We start from the raw sequence: 23803 nt of genomic DNA on the forward strand, positions 1-23803 counted from the left end.
GTCAGTCTTTACCAGACTGGTAGAAAAGATCACACCCACACCCACAGTTAAGCTAACACACCATAGGGACATGCATACACACTCACTGGATAGACTTGATGCACAAATGCACTGTATTAACATAGCAACATTAAGGCATGCATTTCTGCACACAAACATGCACATAGAAATATATATATACACACACACACACAACAGAAGAGCACATCCTGAAAGCCTTTTTTTTTGTTCACCATCCTCTGTTCATCATTCAGAGCAGCAGTGAATATAATCTTTTCTTTTACTGCGTGTTGACCTTTGGCTCTTCTCTTTACACACAGAGCTGAGGAATGTCAGCAATGTATAGAACCCTGCTGTCACACACACACACACACACAAACACACAAACACACACACACACACACACACACACACACACACACACACTCTGTCTGTTAAACCCTCATAGGGTTAGTCTCCAAGTCAAACTGAACGGGAAAGACCTGTTCCTGTCTCTCTTCTTAGTGGATCATTTTAAATGGTTTAAATTGTTTTCCTGTGAAGGTTTACAATGTAGAGTTACTGTAACACAACTGCTGCTGCAACTATTAGGATCAGGTTAGAGCAGCATTCCTGCTTCCTCTGCTTTCAACTTGTCTCGATAATCCTGAAATGAGATTATTCTCTAATCAAACAGTGCTTCTAAAACATGCAGCATGTTTTAAAAGCACTGTTTGATAGGAGGTTTACACTTACGGTAGGTTTCCACACAGCGAAATTTCGCTTTGATCTCATTGAGGTTGAATGGAGACGAAATTCGCCCTGATTGAGCGAGATGAGAGCGAATCGCCGAGGGGAGCGAAATAAAGTTGACGAAAGTTTAACTTTATTCAAATGAGGACCACTCGAGAACCAATCAGGTCTGTGTGTTTGTGTTTGGAGGCAGGAGTTACAAAAAAAGTCTGACAAAGATGGCGGAGGTTATCAGCGCCGTATCATGAACATTTTGATGTGATTAAAATGTTTCTACACGAACATTGGTACTTCTATCAACACAAATTGTGTTTTATATGACACACAAACTTAGTTAGGGCACATACACCACTAAATAGATCACTGTATATGTTAGTTTAAACACATCGCTAGCATGTTCGGACATTGGATTTCATTGTAGCCTAGCCAGGCAGCTAGCTAGCTAGGCTACTTGTGCATTTGTTTGATTACATGTTTTGTTGGCGAACATTGACACTTGTAGCAATACGGATTGTTGTTTATATGTCACACAAACTTAAACAGGGCAAACACACCACCAAATAGACCACTGTAGATAGTTTAAACAATCAAAATGATTCAGCTAGCCGACAGGTATACGGCTTGCATTTTCGGACATTGCATTTCATTGTAAGCATAGCAAGGCAGCTAGGCTATATAGCCAGGTTACCAGAGCATTTATGAGCTAACATTTTACCGATGGTTTGCTGCTGTGCATTTTTACCGCCCTGTCTTCTGACAGCCCGGGACATTTAAAAAAATGTTGCGGACTTGCGGTTGCCTGCCAATCGGAAGGTTGGTGGTTTGATCCCTGGCCCTGCAGTCCCATGCCGAAGTGTCCTTGGGCAAGACACTGAACCCCGAGTTTGTGAGTGTTTATCTGATGAGCAGGTGGCACCTTGTACGGCAGCCTTGGCCACAGTGTGTGAATGTGTGTGAATGGTTCCTGTACTATGTTAAAGAACTTTGAATAGTCGTTAAGACTAGAAAAGCGCTATATAAATGCAGTCCATTTACATTTTCGCAACCATGCCCCCGAGGCAAACGTTCGTTGGCCGAAATTCGCGAGGTATTTCGTTGTGTGGAACCCTACCGTTAGGAAGAGTCAGGACTTGAGGTGAACAGATTACAGTAACATCACTTCTTATGTGATCAATGTTTGAATATAAAGGAACTATGAATTCCTGAGGGACTTTAAACCAGCGTAACCAAATGTTTATTCATAGCTCTCTTGTGTCTGCATCCAACAATATAGTTCTAAATACTCTGGCCTGAAATGCGTTGGCTTTCTTCTAAACATGTCAGGTGCATTTTCTTGATCGTGATCTATTTTCCTTGTTTCCTTGCATTTACTGCCTCATGTTTTCATTTTATCTGAATAAAAAAAGTAAAGCCCTCATACCACCTCATGACCGCACAAATGACCCCCAGGTAGACATTTTTATACTAAGAGAAGAAGAGGGGTCTCTTCTCAAATGATGTCATCATATTACACTGCCCCCTGCCAAGCACCTGCTGTTACACACACACACACACACACACACACACACACACACACACACACACACACACACACACACACACACACACACACACACACACACACACAACACAACACACACACACAGAGTTTGTGTTGTCCAGTCTGTGATAGAGAGCAAGCTAGTGTTAAAGCTCAGCTGTCGTTGGCTTTGTGTCTCCATCAGCGTGGTGACAGGCGCTTTCACTGCTCTATAGAGCTCCATTTAGAGGGAAACAGCAACTGTCACAGCTACAGACAGTTGTTACCACACAGTTATATAAGGTAGAACATTATTCTTATTGCAGGCACAGTCAATGTGTGTACAGGGGTTTTGATTAAATTCACCCTTTTAAGTGATGGCATCCATATGTCCCTGGTCCCTGCTCCTCCAATACATAACACACTGAGTAGTCTTGCATTGCCAGACCTATATCCACAGTACTGGAGTAAGGTGTGGCTACACAACACATACATTTTGTGATAGAAAAAAATGCTTTGGGTTATTCTATTTCTTTAAACCAATAACAATCTTCTTGGACGGCGCTAGGCTTTGTACGCAGCGACGGTGGTTCTGCAAAACGGTCTCAGGAAGGAACTTGTTTTGGTGGAAAATGTGCTCACCGCAAAAGAAAATGCCATATACAATATGAAATTAAGTTAACTGTTACCACAATACAGTAACGTGAGCTATTTAAAAATTAGCTCAATACATGGTTTAACGTAATTTGCTCTTACCAGTGTATCGCTTCGTCCACAACAATTCTACCAATCGGTCCCAAAATGCCCCAGTTAGAGAGGAAATGCTGTAAACATATTCTTTGGAGATCTTTACAATCATTCCAAAAACACAGCAGTAACCCCGGTTAAGTGAATATCTGGGTTATAGCAGGTCTCCTCATATTCATGAGCGGGTAAGAATGGGAAGAATGACAGGAGTAACTCTTCCTCCGGTCCGGTACGAAAAGTTACGAATCCCACTATGGCCACGCCAAGACCCGCCCTACAAAGTAGCTTGATTGGTTGGGGTTAGGCATTTGACCTTGAGTGGTTAAGGTTAGGGTTAGGGGATTTGTCAGAGGATAGGACCTGTACATGTAAACATGGACGCCTGGCCAATAGTAGTGTGTGAATGCTATTGAAGGGTCCGGTACAGGAGGTGGCGCTCTGCAAACTCACAACTGGCTTTTTCTTCCGGGTGATGTCAAAATTACACAGACAGGCCACCGAAATTAGTCAAATTTAACAACTGAATATTTCATTTACACACTCTTGTCACAGCATAGGAAAGCACAGTGCTCTCACCAGACAACTTGTTCGGGTCTTTATATCCGTAACAAGTGTCACCCAGTGTCAGGTGGAATTATCAAGCTAACTTCGTTAGCTAATTAACATTAACGTTAGTCAGCGGCTGCAGCGGGGGCTGCTCGGTCCCTCCACTTTTTTTGCCGAAACACAGTGTTGACAGTATGTTTAGCCATTTCCCGATGTAACGCTGATTCAGGCATCGCTGTTTTGTTGTATGGTATCATAGCAACGACTACGACTCACAGCGCTGACAAATTATTTCCAGTTCAAAAATCATGCGCAGGCGCTTAACCTGCAGGAATACACCGGTTACTGAAGGAGTTCTCTAGGTCTGTTAACCGGGTTATGAGAACTCAGATTTTAACCGGGGTAAAGTGTTTACATGGTGTAACTCTGCTGCAAATCTGGGAACTGTGTAAGTGCCGACAAAATGACAAAATGACATCAAAAAGAGATCTTTGGTAGTCCAGGTATTTTTTATATCTAGATATTTTTACTTAAATCAAAATGGTGTGTGATGATAGGTAAAGACAGAGGGAAGCAGGCACGTGCTTGTGAGAGTTCAAATTAGTAATGAGAAGAATGAGTCTTGCTGCATACTTCTGAGCTGACTTGCAGATGTTTCAGGGTTGGATCTCATGTCTGCTGTAAGAGTAATTTAACTGGAATGTCGTTGAAGAACACATACACACACACACACACACACACACACACCTGTTATTCATTACCTGTTGAGACACTGATAGTTCCAGGCATGTCCAATCTCCATATAGTCTGGACTGACATAATGTGATATGATGATTTTATGTTATGGAAATCACACTTTATAGCAACATTATGTAAGAATCGGGATTTTTTGGGATTTGGCAAACGTTTTAGAGTGCAATTCAAAACACTGTCATAAATATGAACAGCTGTACATGTGCATGTGTTATGATTACACTACACATGATCAAAAACTACAGAGACAAGATGGCCAGCTTTTTATTTCGCTCTCCCCAACTAAAAGCCTGTCTGAGATTTACTTTTGTCAGGCGGCCTCTTGCTCTGTCACTCTCTCCTTTTGTCTTCCACATTTAATATGAAACATTTATTCCCAAACACAAGTCCAGGTACTTTAAAGGTTCCTTCAAGTGTCAGTAGTCAGTAGTACAAACAAAATTTCCTCTCACTCTTCTTGTCTCCTTTCAGTTTCATCATCACAGTGCTGCGACCGACTGCAGAAGGAGAAGGAGGAAGTGCGCGTCAGCTTGGAGGAGGCCTTGAACAGGCAGGAGGAGCACCACAAGGAGGAGCTAGTGCAGCTGGAGGACAGGTGTGGCATTCATCTCTGCTGCTGTGCTCACAGCTGGACACTCATCCTCACATACATGTGGTTTTTATAACTATAACTGCTCAGTGTTACCACACTGTGATTTTACTGTTCTCTGGATGTAATTTGTGTCTATTTGTATGTTCCTCTGTGTGTCAGATTGAGGAGCTTTTACCAAACAGAGTGGGACAAAGTCCACCAGACGTACCAGGAGGAGGCTGACAAATGCCGCATGTTAATGGAACAGCAGGTCAGCACACACACACACACACACACACACACACACACACACACACACACACACACACACACACACACACACACACACACACACACACACACACACACACACACACACACACACACACACTTCATAGGGTTAGCCTCCAAGTCAAACTGGACGGGAATGACCTTTTCCTGTCTCAGTGGGTAATGTTAGATGGTTTAATTTTTTTAATCAAATGTTACAGTCACTCTTCTATGTGTATACAGTAACAAATAGTTTTTTGTCTTGTAAAATATTCTTCAGCCTATGTCTCTCCTATAAAAAAAGTTTTATTATGAAATAATGACAGTTGAACACAACAGGTGACAGAGACAGCACTCAATGAAACATGATATGTAATACATGTAATTGAATGCATTGATCTCTGAATCTTGAACATTATTATCTAAGATGATGGAAACACACACCAAAGACGCTGCACAGAGCTCTGACTGGAAACAAAATGTCTCTACTGGTTCTTTGAATTACTGTAAACACCTTGGACATCATCCTACACTCCTCAGACTGAACTCTTGAGTCTGTCTTTTTCCCATCTTGACGTTTTGACAAAATCAAATGTGTTTGATATTATTGTAAATTTTAAGTCTTGGTAGTAAAATGGTATCGTCTGGGACTAAAAATCAATGACAATACAAATTTTAGTCTTTTCAAAGTCTTCTAGTGTATGGTAGGCATTAGTTTCACTTGGCTTTACTAATGGCGTTTTTCCATTACATCCATTACACTCCATTACCATTACATTACACTCGACTCGCCTCGACTCTACTCGCCTTTTAGGTTTTCCATTACGAAAAAAAGTCCCTGGTACTAGCTGACAGGTACTTTTTTTAGTATCACCTCCGTCGAGGTTCCAAGCGAGCTGAGGCGATACCAAAAGGTTACGTGAAAACCTGCAGACTGCTGATTGGTCGGAGAGAATCGTCACTAATCACTGCATCATCATTGCTAGCGACAGACGGATGTGTCCTGAACAAACATGACATTTTTAAATAGTTTAGCTAGCTGTGTTTTTTTTTTGCTGCCTACAGCTTCTTTTGAAACTAAATGTGTCTTCTGGCAAACAGCCACATGCCGTGCATCAAAAACAACACACCTTCCACTGTCTGTGTGTTTGTGTGTGTGTGTGTGTGTGTGTGTGTGTGTGTGTGTGTGTGTGTGTGTGTGTGTGTGTGTGTGTGTGTGTGTGTGTGTGTGTGTGTGTGTGTGTGTGTGTGTGTCGCATTAGGTCACAGCAGTTTTCAGCCTCATGATTAGGTGGTACTAAATCTGCAATGGAAAATGGAGGACGGGGCACGAGTCGAGCCGAGTCGAGCAGAGCTGGTACTAGCAGTGCTTAAGCGCTATAAAGTAATTTGCACACCGCCTTAATTTGCATCTGCATCCTTCAGGTGGAGGAGCTGAGGAGCCAACAGGAATCAGAGAGAAAGAATCAGGAAGTGAGTCACAGCCAGAATATGGAGTCTCTCAAACTGGAGTATGAGACCTCCACACAAGGTGTGTGCAGGACAAATACATACCACAGCTTAATATTTTAAATATTATTACAATATTTTAAGTTTGTTACCGGTCTAACACTGGCATTCATAAAACTGAGGATTATCTGAAGTTATTTCCATATTTAACAGTACATGCATTAATTGCTTTAAAATATTGAATGAGTATTCAAGATTAGTCATTACTGATTAGCTAGTCTGTTATTTTGCTTGATCACTTGATGCTAATGTAAATGTAATGTAAAAATAAATGTAATGTAAAAATTACATGTAAAAATAAATAAATGTGTGTTTGTGTATATGTTTGTGCATTTCAGAGCTAAAGAGAATCCAGCAGACAGACCTGGAGAACCTGAATAAAACTCTGAAGGAGACTGAAACATCTCTCTCTGTAAGAGACGTTCATATATTAATATTAACACAAAGGTTTCAAAAGATGCTTTTAGCAATAGTTTAGTGAGTGAAAAATAATGCTGCACAGGAAGTTTCAGAAAGGTTTTGAGACGTCTAAAACACGCTCACGAGCAAATTATATCATTTCACATGTGCATATATTACTCTGCGCACCAGTTCAACAATCGAGAGTTGTACAGGCAGCTGCAAGCGTGAAACAAAACATAGGGAGAGGGAAAGAATGGCACCTCCATGTATTAAACTAAGCAGCACGTGCACAGAGCAGTCACCACGCGCGAGTGCGAGTGTGTCTGCTTTGCAGAAGAACACCAAATTCTGGAGGCAGGTGGCAATTTAAAATATAAAAATAAAATGGAATTGATGCTGTAAGGGGGCTTGTACATCCGGGACCTTGGCCCGGATCTGACTACACTTGACCCCAAAGTCCAGTTTGTTTAATTAATGCTAATTAATTGTGTCCATACAAGGGGCACATTTTGGGAATATTTCGGCTTTATGCCTACACCTGTTTGCAATTAAGCTGCAATTGATGTTCATCGGACAAAAAAAACGTTTTCTAATTACTTTATATTTAATAGCAATGTCTCCTTTATTCAAGCAACAACTCCCTTTTAAAAGTGTCCGGTTTACTTAATTCTTAAAACTTTCTGACTTAACAGCTTCAAGAAAATTATATTTTACAATTCTTCCTATTATAAACTAACGAAATTCGTTAAAGAATCGTTAAAGAATTAATAAAAACTATATAATAATAGCGTTCTTTTTACTTTTAGTCTCATTTACTGTTACTGGTCACTTATGATCATCAGATGAAAAATTACACAGTTTCAGAAATATTAAAAAGTTACATATAGTAACTTTAACAATGTAGTGCAAGATAGCACCGTAAATAAAGGACTGTATAAGTGTCTCTCATCTGTTGTGTTGTTGGATATGTGTGACATGCCAAAAACAGTATAAGTATCTGGCTGGTTGACTCTAAATTTCTGTTATAGATTAGGCTAATCAAACTGGCTGGCCAGGCTAAACAACAGCCATGGTAGTGCATTGGCAAGGATTTACGGACATTTCAAAAGCATTGCATCCCAACAACAAAACAGATGAGAGGCACTTATACATTACTTTATTTATGGTGCTGTCTTGCGCTACATCGTCAAAGACAGAAAAACAATTTTTTGGCCGGTAGGCTACACCGGGCTTTCTGAACGTTAGCTGTCAATCGAGGTAGACTAATAAGCTCTGTGTGGGTGAGATTGCCCTAAAAGTGACAAATCATAGGAGGGCCAGTGCCTCCCTTGGTTTCCGTCAAAATCTGTTTAATTCGGGTGAGCAGAAATCAAATTCGAGAGCAGAGTCTACCTGCCAGAGCGTGTATGCCCTCCAGCAATCACAAAGCAGACACTCGCGGGCGCGTGCAACTTACATGCGTGCCATTCTTTCCCTCTCCCTATGTTTTGTTTCACACTCGCAGCTGTCTGTACAACTCTTGATTGTTGAATTGGTGCACAAAGAGTAATATCTGCACGTGTGAAATGATATAATTTGCTCATGAGCATGTTTTCTCTGTGCTCGCAAGATATGACATAATCCTGATGCCATGTTTTAGAACCATTTTGCTGTCTTTCATTTGGACTCCGTCAAAGTCTGTTTGCACTGATATGCTTTCATTTTTCGGGCGTTCCGATGTCTTTAACACCATTTGATAGAAAACCTTTTCTGGGACCATAAAGAGCATAGATAGGTGAGTAGGCCTACTATATAAAGTTTATTTAGTTATTGGGTGAACTATTTCTTTATTAACAGTGTGTGTAAAGTGTGTATATAATTTTCCCTGCGTAAGCACTGAATGTCCAGTAGACCTATAGCAGATAAGAGCAGAGGATCTTACAGTTCACGGTGGTTAAAGGTTACGTTCCCCTCTGGGATTGTTCTGGTAAATCTCTCTTTTCGGCCAGGTGCCCGTCCCCTTCCTCTTCCTTTGTGTTGGCTTTCTAAACACTTTCTGAGGACTATGGTTAACTGCTCCTCAGATCTTTGCAGGGTAAATCCAGACAGCTGGCTAGACTATCTGTCCAATCTGAGTTTTATGTTGCACGACTAAAACAACCTTTGAACGTACACGTTCCACCAAAACAAGTTCCTTCCCGAGGCTACTTTGCACCACCCAAGACGATTGTGATTGGTTTAAAGAAATGCCAATAAACCAGAGCATGTTTTTCTCCTATCCTGGAATGGTGTGTGGACTACTCAGACCCTCCTTCGCAGCGCTGTGGACGAAGGTCTGGGGCATGTTCAATCTCATAACAGTATGCACCGTTTTGCTACGGATTCCTGGTTGAACGACATGTTTCCTCGGAACGGTGTACAGGCTTTGAGTTACGTTTTCTCTCATCTGTCTCTCGTTTACAGTATTGGCTGTGTCACAGGTGATACCCAATCAGCAGAGACGTGTATGTAAACTTGTGGTAGTAAAAAGGCACAGCGCTTGATCAACAAACCCCAGTTTCAGTTTAAAGAAACGTGTTGCTATGTTTTGTCGGGGCTGAATGTGGCCCTGGCAAAGCGAGACTAGAGTTTACTAAACGTGCTGCAGCATTCTACCACAGAATTTTTCAATTTGGATAGAGAAAATGGAGTTGCCTTGCTACCCAAAAACTATATTTTTCTGCATTTGTTTTCCAGGAAAAAAAAGCCCAAAAGGAGTGCGGATGATTTATCATTAGGGCTGGTCCGAATACCATTTTTTGAGCTTCGAAGCTTCGGTAGTAATGAGCATCGAATATTCAAAGCTTCGGAGAGAGGGGGCTGAACATATTATTATCTCTAATAAAGGCAGGAATCTCTATGTGTCTGTCTGTTTGTTTGCATTTTGATTATTTGAGAACCTTTCATCCAAACGACTTCACAAGGGAGTGCAGTGTCATATTTGGTGCAATATAGATAGGCCAGACGCGTTCAGAATTAATAAACTTTTAACCTCAGATCACCGTCCCGTCAACGGGACACTTTGTGACTGGGGCGTCGCTGTAACCTCGATAAAATTTCCACTCATGAGCATTTTTATAACTTTAAAGCATTAAATCTTTAAAATATACAGCCATGTACACAACTGTTACAAAGTAACAGAAAATAAAACAATTCAGCCGTAATGCCGAGAGTGCATGCATACCTGTTTTCGTTGTCCTTTCAGCAACAAAGTGGTATTTTGACCAAAACTTGATTTTCATAAATCCCTAAGAGTCCAAGGAAATGTAATATCCAAGCTTTATATTCCAAAACGATCTCTTCGCCTCACAATGTTGAAGTTTCTGGCCGAATCACAACGGAAAAACGCAAAACAGTTTTCCATTTCAGTATCTTCTTCTTCTTCTTTGTAGTTTATTGGCGGTTGGCAAACCAACTTAAATGTGCATTACTGCCACCAACTGGACTGGAGTGTGAACGAGAGATAAATGCAGAAAATAAATAAAAAAACGAATATTTGAATGTCAAATTTTCAAATCGAATACCAACCCACCGAACGAATATTCGAATATTCGGGTCCAGCCCTATTTATCATAGAAAGATTATTTCTTATAATGTGTCAGTGTGCTGCCTGCCATACTCCCTTCAATTTAACGGTGGAGTAAATAGTTCAGTTTTAATGTTGAAAGCAAAGCAAAGTTATGATAGGTATGAATACATATAAAGAAAAAGGACATATCTCTGCAGGAAGATGAATTCTAAAAGTTCTAATGTGTCACATCTGGAGTCTTTCCTGCATAAACAAAAACAAATGCTTTGCTTATTCTTTATATTGGCAGTAAAGTGTTTTAATCCCTCTCAGGTCAACAGTGAAGAAGCAGCATTTTCATGAGTTTACCTGCTACTGTTTCTGACTCTGAAGTCGGTAAATTGGTAAGATTGGTTAGCTCATTGTTCACTCAATAATTCTTATGTCTTCTTTTTTTTTGTCCACCTCTATCCCTCTTACCAGGAGAAAATATCTGAGCTGTCAGCAGAGAAGGTGGCTCTGAATGAGAAGCTGAAAGCAGAGGAGGAGAGGAGGAAGCAAATACTCACTGACAAAAATCTGGTAAAGATGTCACACACTCTAAATTTATTCTGAGCCCCATGAACTGACATCTTGTATGTGTGTGTGTGTGTGTATTTTATGAAAATACAGCATAGTAAATCTACTTATGTATGAAATGTAGGAAATATTGGATAGGATAGAACATAATGTAATTCTGCTAAATAAAACACCACACTCGTTATTAGTTTCACTTGTTTTCATTTTAAACAAATTGTATATCAGAATACAATACACATTTTCTATAGACTCAGTCTGCCACTTTGTTGAAAAACAATTCCAGTGCTAGTTCCATGGTATCAGAATTTTGGATAGTCATCATAGAAACATTAGTTGGTCATGTGACAAGGGCTGGGAAGATTGGCAGAACAGGGAGCCAAACGACAGAACTCGGATCCAATAAAAATCACAATTGTCAGATTGCCAGCACTCTAGGCCAATGGATTGGTGGGAGTTACCAGGGTGGGGGCAGTCATATTTTAGGGGGGGGGAGCACCCTGTGTGTACCAATCTGATTGATTGAGTGCTAGCCCTTGACTTGCAAATCAGTGCTCGAGAAAACCGGAGCTGACACCAGTATCTTCTTATTACTAGCCATAGTATTTTCTTCCGTTCAGCAAGTAATGACACAAACGATCCTTCTTGACTACTATCAACACTCTCTAATGAAAGCAATGACTGACGACAGCATGCTCTGTGTTTACTAGGTCTAGAGAGATGTTCCGTCATTTCTGGTTTGTATTTTTTGGGCAACAATACAGCGCAGAATGTACGCTCAAGTTTGGTGTGTCCCGATGCACTTTTTTGACCTCAGGGAGCCGACTGATCAGTCCGACTTCCTTTTCTACCGACGGTCAGCCGTCGGGTTGGTGTGTCAGAGCCTTTAGCTCACAGAAATGACATGATAAGCATGATCACATGGTGACTTGTAATCAGTATTACTGTCTTTGTCTGCTGTCTCAGGGAGCTGCTTTCCCCACAGAGGACATTACAGTTCGCTGTAGCCTGCTCTAACTTGTATGTTTGTTTGTTTGTTTGTGCAGAAGGACTCCCACACAGTCTACCTGGAGCAGGAGCTGGAGAGTCTTAAGGTGGTGTTGGAGATCAAGAACAACCAGCTGCACCATAAGGAGAAGAAGCTCATGGAAATGGACAAACTGGTAAGCATCTTTTTCTTTCAAATATCATCTTGGAGTGTCGGTTGCCCCCTTGTGGTCTAAATGCTTTTTTAGAGGCTTTTTCATTCTCACAAAAGTCCAATATTCAGAAAGAAATCTGATAACTTTTTGACTTTTTGTACACTGTAAAATGGAAAATTGCTAAATTGAAGATGAGCACGAAGCATGCAGTCAAGACATATTGTCACCGTTCAGAGGAATATATGCATATAGTCTTTTTGTTGCTGTGTGTCACAGTTGGAGACTAATGTGAAACTGCAGGAGTGTCTGACAAAGGTCCAACAGGAGAACGAGGACTACAAGGCTAGGATGGACAAACACGCTGCTCTCTCCAAGTACGTTCTCCAGGTGCTGTGTGTGTGTGTGTGTGTGTGTGTGTGTGTGTGTGTGTATGTGTGTGTGTATGTGTATGTGTGTGTGTGTGTGTGTGTGTGTGTGTGGTGAGATGGTGATTCATCTCTCTGCAGAGGCGTCAGTTTTGCCATGTGCTCTACAGCAGGATTTTTCAGTCTATGTGCCTCCTAATTTTGCTCCACTTCTCTCTCAGTAATCCATCTGTCTCTACTTCATGACAATATTAGACCTTTAACAGATAAGACTCACTGTTGATTTAACCTGCCTGGGATACCAAGTGTTATGAGGTCTTACCCTCTGAGGCAGTGACTACAAAAAGGTTAAAACTCAGGGTAGGGCTGGGGGATATGGAGGAAATCAAATATCACAATATGTTTGACAAAATACCTCTATCGATATTGCGACAATATTGTAGGGTAATCTATCGGTAAGCACCAATAGTTATAATAGGTATATTGATGCTTTCACACAATATTTACACAATGAGATTTGTGACAAACAATAATCAGTAATGTGGATATACAAAAATGTAAAAGTAAATAATAGAACTGCGAGAACAGTCTGGTAAGTTTCGAAAATTACATAAAGTTGTAGCCAGTGAAAGACACCAGTAATGTCATATGATATACGATATCCAAAATCTAAAACAATATCTAGTCTCATAATCTCAATCCTACCCTAATTTAGGGTAGGATTTTTACTGACACATTTAAATAGTTATGTGATATATGTGAAATGATTGTGGAGATTCAGCTCACTGTCCTTGGACTTTTAGCCCATGCAGAGTGAACAAAAGGTCATCAGTCATGCTTTCCTGTGGTTTTATCTCACATCTGACCTTTCTCTCACATTTGCCTTTTCTTTAACTCATAATCTGTAAAATAGGACATTGTGACACATATCACAATAAAGGAAGTGTCTTTATTATGAGGCCCTGAATTTAAATAGTTTAACACTAACAATAATCTCAAATGAATAAATAATCTGAATAGGCAAAATAATCACAAACATGTCTATCAGCATCTATATTGTTTTTCTGATTATTGTATCATCTGACCAGTGAAACAAAGACATTTGAGTATATTTTATTGGATCACACATGGTCAGTCTTGTTTGAAAGTTTAGTTAACCAGTGTTAACCAGTGTAAAGCATGTTTTACAGAAGTTCTCCAGCCCACTCCAGCTCTCTCTCTCCCCCTGCAGGCAGCTGTCCAGTGAACAGGCCATTCTCCAGCAGACACTGCAGAAAGAGTCCAAGGTCAACAAGCGTCTGTCCATGGAGAATGAGGAGCTACTGTGGAAGCTGCACAACGGTGACCTGCTGGCGAGTCCCCGCCGCCTCTCACCCACCTCACCCTTCAACTCACCACGGAACTCTGCCTCCTTCCCCGCAACTGCACCTGTATCGCCCAGATAACCCCAGCAACAAGCAACAACCCCTTCCTCCTTCTGCTTCTCCTCATAACCTTTACAAGCCTCAAGCTGTTTCAAATACAGAGGAAGACTTCAGTCACCGCAGTGTTGTTAGATATTAATGATAAACTTGTACATTTGGAATAAATTGCATTAAAGACGCTTATTTTGAAAGCGAAAAGACATTGCAGTGGCACCGATGCACTTAAGTCTGAGAGTGGGACTGGCCTTGTTCTCTACCAAATGCCTGGTTTTCAAAAAAAACTTTCTTCTTTTTCTGAAGAAAACATAAATAACAGGCACACCTCAGGGTCTGTACTTGGCGCCTCACTCTCGTTTTGACTATTCCTACCTTTTATTTCTAAAATGTTGTACAGTTTAAGTTCAGTTCATCCTGCTCTTTTATAACACTCTTGTTAAAGAGTGGATAAGAGAAAACCTTGGATTTGTGGCATATGTAGGTTTGTGAAAACATACTCAAAGTTGTTTGGGTTTGGCATAATCATAAAATGACGGGTACTTCTTGATTAGCATGGATTCTTTTGCTTTTTCCCTTCTTTTAAAGAGGATGTTTTTTTCCCTAAAGAGCGAAGCTCAATCACTTCAGTCAACCTGCTTTGGACCTCTGAAAGAAGTGGATGAACTTGATGTCCTACTGTGGGCAAACAGGAAAAAATATTCAGTTTGTTCATTTGAGAACTGACTTTTACTGACATGAACTTTTCATCCAAAGGATATCTCTTCCTCCGTGTAAGCTCCTCACAACCCTCTACCTTAATCAACTATGTGGAATGTAATCACCCTCGGATGTTAAATCTGAGCAGGCATCTCAGAGCCAAATATGCAGAAGTGAAGTGTGTTTGCCAGGACAGTGTTTACCCCTTCCCCCTTTACCTTTTCCTTTAAATCTCTCATTAACAAAGGCATACGACTCCCCCACCTCCTCTAAAATCACCTTGTGTCCAAACAGAAACATATCTGTTTTTGCTTTGGGTCACATATAAAATCACCAGAACAACTCCCAGACTCTGTAACTGACCGATAACTGGCCTGTTTGAAAAACCTCAAATGTACTCAAATTGCCTCAGTTCACCATGTTTTATTTTGAACACAGAATAAATACAATATGACATTAGATTAAAGCAACATTGTTTTATTTTGAACATTCAAATAAATGCAAGGTATACATTTTGGTGAAAATGTATACAGTTTAAGTCAAATGTGTAAAAAACAGTAAGCTTTTCAGCTCTGGTAAGGAGACGCGTTGCTTCCAAACTTGCCTTCAGCCTATCGGTCATGAGGCACATCAATGACGAGCTTTTCTGGAATTGCGTTGTCCCGGTTACGGCGCAATTACCAGTGGCGGATGTTCGAGGTCAGAGGCTCGTACCATCATGACTACGGATTTGATGGAGTACCACCAACCGTGCCATGTGTACCACACCACCCCGTCATCCGCCATTGCTTGGTACGGCCCTTTGTAGTAGTGACCATTCAAGTTGCCTGAATCACACCTGTGATGAGGAAGTAAAAGGAAAAAAAAGATTAGACATATATACTCGTTTGTGTTTGTATATTGCCATTTTCAACTTTTATCCCTTTATTTTCCATTATTAATTTGCATGTTGTTCTTAGCCACATAATTGAGATGCCGCAGTGAGACTGAAGCTAAAGTATGAGACTATTACCTGCTGAACCACCAGCCTGACTTGCTGTGTCTGATACACCTAGCGTCACCGTCATTCTTGTGGTCATAGGTGCTGAATTTGACACTGCTTGAGTCCAAGCCTGGACTGGTCCATTTCTGCCCAGCAAAGGGGGGGCCATCAGCCAGGGCATCCCCTGCATTCCCAGTATACTCTCTCACATGTAATTGGTACTGGTCCTTTCCGTGAACAGGGGAGTAAAAGCAAAGAGTTTTGAATAAATCGTTGATGTTGCAAAAGCTCTTTTTTACATTTTACACTATTATCTGATTCTTGCATTAATGAGGAACAAACTTTTAATTTAGAAATAGAAAACATATACAATCAACACTATCATCACATTTATGATACTGTAGGTTGATGGGGGTGATGAGGTTTTGTTCCGAATAGACGGCATTATTAAAAATGACATCAAGATAGGCCAACAAGAGGATGGGAAAGATGGCAATAGGGATAAATGGAGGAAAAAGTGAATGGATAGAGATAAGAAGAAGAACATGTGTTGAGAGGAAGATTAAGGAGCAGTAAGGGACAGTAGTATGATGGTAAGACAAAGAAAAATGAATTAAAGGAGATTGCATAGGAAGAGATGAGAACAGATGGCAGGAATGGAGCCAGACGTCCTCGCTGTTGTTCCCATAACGAAGGTCATAAAACAGTCTAAATAAGAATACTGTTATGGGAAATAAAGAGAGGTTGAGGTTAAAGACAAAATAATGCAAATCAGAAGAGAGACGGTTATAAGCTGTTTTTATAAGAAAGAAAAAGAGTAGAGCGGACAGACATATAATTACAAAAGCTTTATTGATTTAATCCAGTTTGGAGTAATTCATATCATTTTCCAAAAATGTGTTAAATATTGTAAAAGAGAATGAGATAACTTAGTTGAAAATCTTGAATCCTGTGGGAAGGAATTGGCTTTTTGTTGCAATAACTCTTAAGACAACCCTCAACCATGGGACTAAGTGCCATTTTACTTTCTCATACTATTTACATTTTTTATTTTGTGTCTCTGTTTTACCTTTTCATCATCCACTTTGAAGTTCTTGTACTCTGCATAGCGCTGATTACCCTCAAAGTCCTCCATGTTGATCCGCAGGGTGTAGTTTCCTAGAAAACACTGAGTTACATAGGAAATATGTCCTATAATGTCTAACAAATCATGCAACCCCACACATACATAAACACACACCTTGTGAGGTGAGATCATGTAGACGTTTATTGCCCAGCCAGAATTCTCCATCAGGGGAGTAGACGTCTCCAAATCCATGCTTGTACTCCACCCACGCTCTGGACACACAATGATTGTGTGCGTGCATGTATATGCACGTACACACAAGAAAGAATTTAATTTATACACAAAAAAGGAACCAAAAAAGCGAGGTAAGCTTTGACATTTCTTTTGAGACAATTATGTAGTTAAGATGTGAGTATAGGATTTACACACATGCGGGATCGCACACACACACACACACCTGTCAAAGTTCTCTTTGCCGTCTCTTCTCCTCTGGAAGACAGTCCATCCTCCTCCGTTGTTCATGTCACAGTAGACGCTCAGTGCGGTGGGAGAGGCGTCTGGACGAATCACATACAGGCCACTGGCCACGTTACCATCAGCAAACACCTCGGAGCAGTCTGTATGCACAAAGATATACAAGGTAAAATATTAAAACCATGTAGGTGAATAATTGGTATTAACGCAATAGAAGCAAACAGAAACGCACAGACATATTTGCTTTACATCTTTGTTAGATTCCTAGCGGCTGGAAGTATTTTTTCCAGCTGCATGATCATGATAAGCGCGGAAATGTTGCCTAATGCTGACTTTTAATGGAACTCAAGTGGTAAGTCATGAGAACACTGCCGCTCGGCAATGGTAGCATTAAAGCTATAGTGAGTAATTTCTGTCGCCCCCATGAAGAATTCTAAGTAATGACAACAACACTGTCGGAGCATCCACATGACGCAAGCTTTGATGATGATGATCGCGCACCACCCCCACCCCTCCTCCACGCAGTTGCTAACATGGAAGATTAAAAAACATGATGGATTCTTCAGAAGAGGTAATTATCTTGTAAACTGATGTATTGTAATTGATGACTACACCATTTTGTAAACATAGCCATACTGACAAATACACAGAGTTTTGTGGAGCTGAAGGCTTAAAGGTGCTCTAAGCGATGTTGGGTGATGTCACTGTCACTGTATTTTCAAACAAAACGAAGGCTAGCTCACCCCTCCCTCCTCCTCATCCCCATCCCGTCCCCCTCCCTTCCACACACTAATCCCCAAACCCCCACCCCTCTCTGCTCTCTGTCCTTAAAAAACAAAAAACGACTAGAGAGTACTGTTAGGACATGGCAAGATTGCAGGCATCAACCTCCCCACACATCTACTCCAACAGAGTGGCAAAGAAGGCCCAATCCATTGCTGCTGACCCTAGCACTAAGCTACTTCCCTCAGGCCGTAGGTACGCCATGCCCAGATGCAGGTCCAATAGACTCAGAAACTCTTTTATCCCAACTTCCATTTCTATTTAAAACAATTTGCCAGAACTGTTATTATTGTGTTTTAGATACTGTGGGTATTTCATGTTTTGCTGTATTGTTGTGTGTCTTGTCTTTATGTCTGTCTGCTGGCTGTACAAACAATTGCCCCTCAGGGACAATAAAGTTACCTTGACCTTGACCTTTGACCCCAAATCCTTCTTGTCGGTTATTGGCTGGAACACTGTTTATGTTTTATGTTTGTTTTCGTTGCCGTTTGTGGAGCCTGGGCTGTTTACAGAGATAGCGTTTTTTTTTTACAGTGTGTTCAGGGGAAAGGCAGCTAGCGGGTAGTGAGGAGATGTTTGCTGTATGTGACAAATAATGTTGTAGCCTAAAAAACGCATGACATCGCTTAGAGCACCTTTAATTTGCTTTGTATCAAGTAATTTGGCAACGGCTTGAATGTAACGGACGTTCATTAATATAAAATAGTTGCGCATAATAGCAAGCGAACTAGCAGGTAACGTAATGCTAAAAATTTAAAGGCAAAAGATGAGGCCGTTAATATCAACATTAATTAATATCAAATTACGAACAAAAAAACTCTATATCTACGACTAAAATGACAAAATATTAACATATATATTAACATTAATATAATTACATCCACAATGAATTACCATGGTAAATGGACTGCATTTATATAGTGCTTCTCTAGTCTTAACGACCATAGTACACGTACCATTAACCATTCAAACACACATTCATTCACTGGTGGCCGAGGCTGCTAACAAGGTGCCACTTTCTTATCAGATAAACATTCACACACATTCACACACCAATAGCAATTCCGGGTTCAGAGTCTTGCCCAAGTACATGTAGACTGCAGGGGCCAGGGATTGAATGACCGACCTTCCAATTGGTAGATGAGAGCACTACCAGAGCTGCCCTTTGCACCATTTCTGAAAACACACCAAAACTCGTGAACTCTGAGCTTCCCACTTACAAGGTCGTAATGACCCCAACAGAGGGGTGTTCATGGACTCTTATCGTTTTGAAGTAAAGGCAGATACAGTAAACGCAAATGTATGTATCTCTCCCTACCTCTATGGAGGTTCTCAGGGCCCAGGTGTGAGTTGGGTATGGACTCCAGACGCTGTGCCTGGCTGTTGTGGAGCTCCTGGATGTAGCGATGCTGGTTGTTGATCACATTCATCAGGCCCTCGATCTTTGCTTCCAGATGGCCCACATTCTCCTCACATGGCACAGGGGCCTGAAAAGAGAAAGAAAGAAGATTAGTAACTGGTACATCGAGCGATACACACATACTTTAAGGGTAGTGGGATACAACAGCCAGAACCAGTAGCTACTGCTTCCAGATAAAAACTGATATAAAAGAATACATGCTTCATGTTTGACATTCTGTGGCTTTGCGTTTTTATAGTTTTAAATCAACAATGAACCTTCTAAAATCTCCTTGAGTTGGGCAGATAAAAAAAACAAGTTGGGCTTCTTGACAGTTTAAGTGATGAACAAAGAGATGAGAATTTTTTGTTTTCAACATTAAACGGTAGAGACACCAGTTGTACGGCCTAGTCCTACCATGTCTGGTTTGTATTCAACTATTAGTTTAACATTATGTGATGTTAATTCACTTTTATTTATAACAGAAGTTATCTTGGGAAACTTTACAGATAGAGTAGGTCTAGACCACTCTATACAGAGACCCAACAATACCCCCCAAGAGCAAGCATTTGGTGGCGACAGAAACAGACAGAAACCTCAGACAGAAACCTCAGACAGAACCTGACTCTGCCAGTTGGGACACAGAGACACAGATACAGATACTATACAGAAATATGAGTGGCAGCATAATTTTGTTGTCTTTCCATAATAGCAGCATGTCTTTCCAGAAATGAAATCCTTGTTACTCTGGATAATCCACACACCTCACAATGAGTAGTTTTGCATATGAACTACTGATTTACCAAACAAATAGTCCCTATAAAAACTGTCCAGTGACGTATTTGGATAATCCAATGTAGAGACACTGTTTCAGGAAAGAGATTGCTACTCTTTTGTAACTGCCATTTTATATCTCAAACATCTATGCTCAGAAAACCCAAATGGAATGATTAGAGTATAGTGTTTAGTATGATATAGTGAAAATAAATTGGATTTTCTTACCGCCAGAGAGGCAACCATGTGAAGAAGAAAGGCCACTGATGTCCTCAGCATTTGCATAATCAGTGATCTGATTGACTCTTGTCTCACTTTGCCTATACAGTCTAACAGACTTCCTCTCTCCTCTGTCCTGTTTGGCTGTTTGCTGCTATTGTTCACTGCTCTTTTGACCATGGCTGGAGATTATTAAACTGCACATTGACTGACACATAGCCTCCATCTAGTGGCTAGAATAAATAGTTATTGTCTCCTGCTAATACCCAATGCCTCAAACTGAACCTACAAACTGCCACAGGGCATACAATAATTTCACTTGGCTATAGTTTCACTCATGTGATGTGACCACTGGTGATGCCCGTGATAGAATGTTCCAATTATGAATGTGTGTTATAATTTAAGATTTCACTTTTCCACTGTCTGTAATTCCAGCAACATTAATGAATCTATTAACAACAAAGTAGTTATTTGTTTGTTGTCATTTTGGATTATTTAAGACAAAGAATTATCAATCAAAATAAATTAATACTGACATAAATTCATAAATAATTCAATGCATAAATTAATAATAATAAAATTTTGGTAGAGGCAGTAATAAATGTACGAATAAACTTAAAAAACTTAAAACTTAAATTTCAGTATTTGTGTATGTTAATGAGGTTGATGGTAACCACACTGTAAGGCAAAGTGGACCTGAATCAATCCTGCGATTAAGTAAGGGTTAATGCCCGACGAGGTGTCCATTGTCAGGTATTAATGGACGACGGCAGGGTTCGAAATGACTTAGGACTCTTGGGGGGTCCCCTAAAATGTAATTATAAAAAATACTGAAGACTACCTTGCTACACTATATACTGCAGGCAAAATTATATTGACATATTTTGAAGGTGGGATAATGGTCTTGGGATGTTTTTCATGGTTTGGGCTAGTCCCAGTATTGTAGTGGTGTCTGGAGAAGTGGATTGGCTATAATCTAACAGGTAACCCTCTAATTCTGGAGCAACAAAGTTACAGCACCTTATATAAATCCCTGACATGACAAAGTGGATAACTGCTATATGTCTGCTGTTAGCTGGCAGATTATTTGGCTTCATACCTATGCCTCATGTGTATGAAGCATACAGCTAGCAAGAAACGTTGACAAACTCACTCTTCTAATCATAACGTTACACTGGGTATCTAAGTTAGTTAATGCAACTTTTGATATAGGAACACCAACTCCAAATATTTTACTATAATAAGCAATTATTATCGAGATATAAACATAATCGAAGCACTTACAGGATTTTCATTAGGGATTTCACTCTTTGTGAGGCTTCGTTTTTGCCGCGTTCAACAATAACATACGTGTCTGCGCCATAGACTGTACTGTATGCGCCGGAGGACCACAACAACAATCTGTGATGCTATTAGCTGCCCTGATTGCTGCCCAATCGCGCTAGGAAATAAATAAATTATTGTTATAAATATAAAACGTCACTAAAGACCTATAATTTTCACAATCATTTTTAATGTTAAAAAATTTGTCGGGGACCCCCCAAAATCTAAAAATAAATTCTTATAGGGGGTCCCTAATGACTTATGGGGGGGTCCGGGATGCAAAATTACGAATCCCACTATGGCCACGCCAAGACCCGCCCTACGAAGCAGCTTGATTGGTTAGGGTTAGGCATTTCACCTCGAGTGGTTAAGGTTAGGGTTAGGGGATTGGTCAGGGGATAGGACCTGTACGTGTAAGCATGGACGCCTGGCCAATAGTAGTGTGTGAATGCTATTGAAGGGCGGGTCTTGGCGTGGCCATAGTGGGATTCGTAATATCGCGTCCGGCATCACCCCAGACCCCCCTCATTTCGAACCCTGGACGACGGCGAGGCGTGAACCGTCCGACGCGCCTCCGCCGAAGTAATTACCATCTACCTCATTAACATAAATACAGAAAGGAAATTAATAAATGAAAAAGGTAGAAATATAGAAAAGTATAAATGTGGGTTTGTAGAAATAATCATTTTTTTTATTTCCTGATTAAAGTGATGTGATTAAATATTGGTAATTAAAGTGATGGTTCGGAGTAATTTCACCCTAGGGTCCTTTGCACCATGACCTCGAGCCAAACACTCACCCAGAAGCTTTTTTCAGCTGGGTCGAACATTGGGAGAGTTAGCGTAGAGTAGCGTTATCAGCTGAATAGCTTAGGCTAATGGATCCGAAGTGTCTCTTAACATTACCCCACTAATAATGCCCGAAATGATACCAAACGTCTACAGTAGTACAAATAGGTTATGCACTCATAAAACGATGGATTGGAAAGTTTGTAAGTAGGCCTACACCAGTTTATGAACACTTGCCTGCTGGCTTCTGCTCTCTGCTGTTGCTGCTGCTGCTATTTCTACCAGGCAGTAAGAGTGCTTAGGGCCGTCTACAAATTACAACACCGAAAAGAGATGCAACAAAAATATTTATTAATTTAATGATTAAATAAGGTAATAATGTCTCCAAAACTTACCTCAATTATAACTTGTCTCCTGCTAGTTATTCTACAGTACTTACTTTAAAAAAAAAGTTAAATTAAAAAATATTTTTGTTGCATCTCTTTTCGGTGTTGTAATTTGTAGACATCCCTAAGCACTCGTCTTAGAGCAGCAACAACAGCAGAGAGCAGAAGCCAGCAGGCAAGTGTTCATAAACTTCTGGTGTACTTACAAACTTTCCAATCCATCGTTTTATGAGTGCATAACCTATTTGCTACTACTAATAGGCGTTAATCATTTCGGGCATTATTAGTGGGGTAATGTTAAGAGACACTGCGGATCCATTAGCCCTCGCGCTAAGCTATTCAGCTGATAACGCTACTCACGCTACAATCATTGACCGAGTGAAAAAGCTTCTGAAAGTGTTTGGCTCGATGGTTCAAAGACGCTAGAGAAATTTAACCATCACTTTAATTACCAATATTTATAATTAAATAATATAATTAGAATTAATTATTTATATAATATAATTATATAATAATATTAATTATTATTTAATTATATAAGCAAAAACACATTTAAATACATACATAAAAGCTTAAACAATTAGATGACTTAATATATATTTTAATAAATAAATAAAATTGACAAAACATGAATATGCTGTAATGAATACTTAAACAATTAACTATTGTACTACTACTACTACTGTTTCTCTATTTCCATATTTCATATTTTAATTGCCAACATATATTCATTCATTGATTTAAGTATGAATTTTATGTATTTATTTCAGCATGTCATTTTTTATGCTCAATACTATGTGACTTGTTTGTTATCTGAAGTCACACTTTTGCTGA

General features: G+C 40.1%; 2 protein-coding genes across 5 annotated transcripts in view; one reads left to right on the forward strand and one right to left on the reverse strand.

Moving 5' to 3' along the window:
* Window positions 1-15234, forward strand: part of LOC120547285 (microtubule-associated tumor suppressor candidate 2-like) — a 100959-nt gene extending 85725 nt beyond the window's left edge. For 2 of the 3 annotated variants that reach the window (XM_039782921.1, XM_039782930.1), the window contains 8 exons: window positions 4769-4892; window positions 5049-5139; window positions 6564-6669; window positions 6986-7059; window positions 11059-11157; window positions 12198-12314; window positions 12570-12667; window positions 13890-14103. In XM_039782921.1, coding sequence (XP_039638855.1) covers window positions 4769-4892; window positions 5049-5139; window positions 6564-6669; window positions 6986-7059; window positions 11059-11157; window positions 12198-12314; window positions 12570-12667; window positions 13890-14103 — 923 coding nt within the window. Of the gene's footprint in view, window positions 1-4768; window positions 4893-5048; window positions 5140-6563; window positions 6670-6985; window positions 7060-11058; window positions 11158-12197; window positions 12315-12569; window positions 12668-13889 lie in introns of all 3 variants that reach the window. The other variant, XM_039782855.1, reaches the window with a different exon arrangement.
* Window positions 15235-15236: 2 nt separating this feature from the next.
* Window positions 15237-21885, reverse strand: LOC120547532 (fibrinogen-like protein 1). Of its 2 annotated transcripts, none has more exons than XM_039783114.1 (7): window positions 21757-21885; window positions 19399-19567; window positions 17281-17440; window positions 16998-17095; window positions 16827-16915; window positions 15788-15984; window positions 15237-15613 (listed from the first exon to the last, which is right to left on the reverse strand). In XM_039783114.1, exons 2-7 carry the CDS (start codon window positions 19508-19510, stop codon window positions 15442-15444), a joined length of 828 nt encoding a protein of 275 aa, XP_039639048.1. In that variant the 5' UTR covers window positions 19511-19567; window positions 21757-21885; the 3' UTR covers window positions 15237-15441. The 2 variants fall into 2 exon arrangements, with proteins under 2 accessions (XP_039639048.1, XP_039638964.1); XM_039783030.1 differs by lacking the exon at window positions 21757-21885 and adding an exon at window positions 20482-20631.
* Window positions 21886-23803: the final 1918 nt, after the last annotated feature.

The sequence above is a fragment of the Perca fluviatilis genome, chromosome 1 (genome assembly GCF_010015445.1).
Source record: "Perca fluviatilis chromosome 1, GENO_Pfluv_1.0, whole genome shotgun sequence".
Taxonomy (NCBI): Eukaryota; Metazoa; Chordata; class Actinopteri; order Perciformes; family Percidae; genus Perca; species Perca fluviatilis.

What these genes read in the sequence shown, in the direction of transcription:
- LOC120547532 (XM_039783030.1), bottom strand. Translation starts at nt 20,538, where the DNA reads ATGCAAATGCTGAGGACATCAGTGGCCTTTCTTCTTCACATGGTTGCC. An exon ending in ACATGGTTGCCTCTCTGGCG is followed by an intron (nt 19,568 to 20,481) that starts GTAAGAAAATCC and finishes TTCTCTTTTCAG; the next exon opens with GCCCCTGTGCCATGTGAGGA. An exon ending in CCCTGAGAACCTCCATAGAG is followed by an intron (nt 17,441 to 19,398) that starts GTAGGGAGAGAT and finishes TTGTGCATACAG; the next exon opens with ACTGCTCCGAGGTGTTTGCT.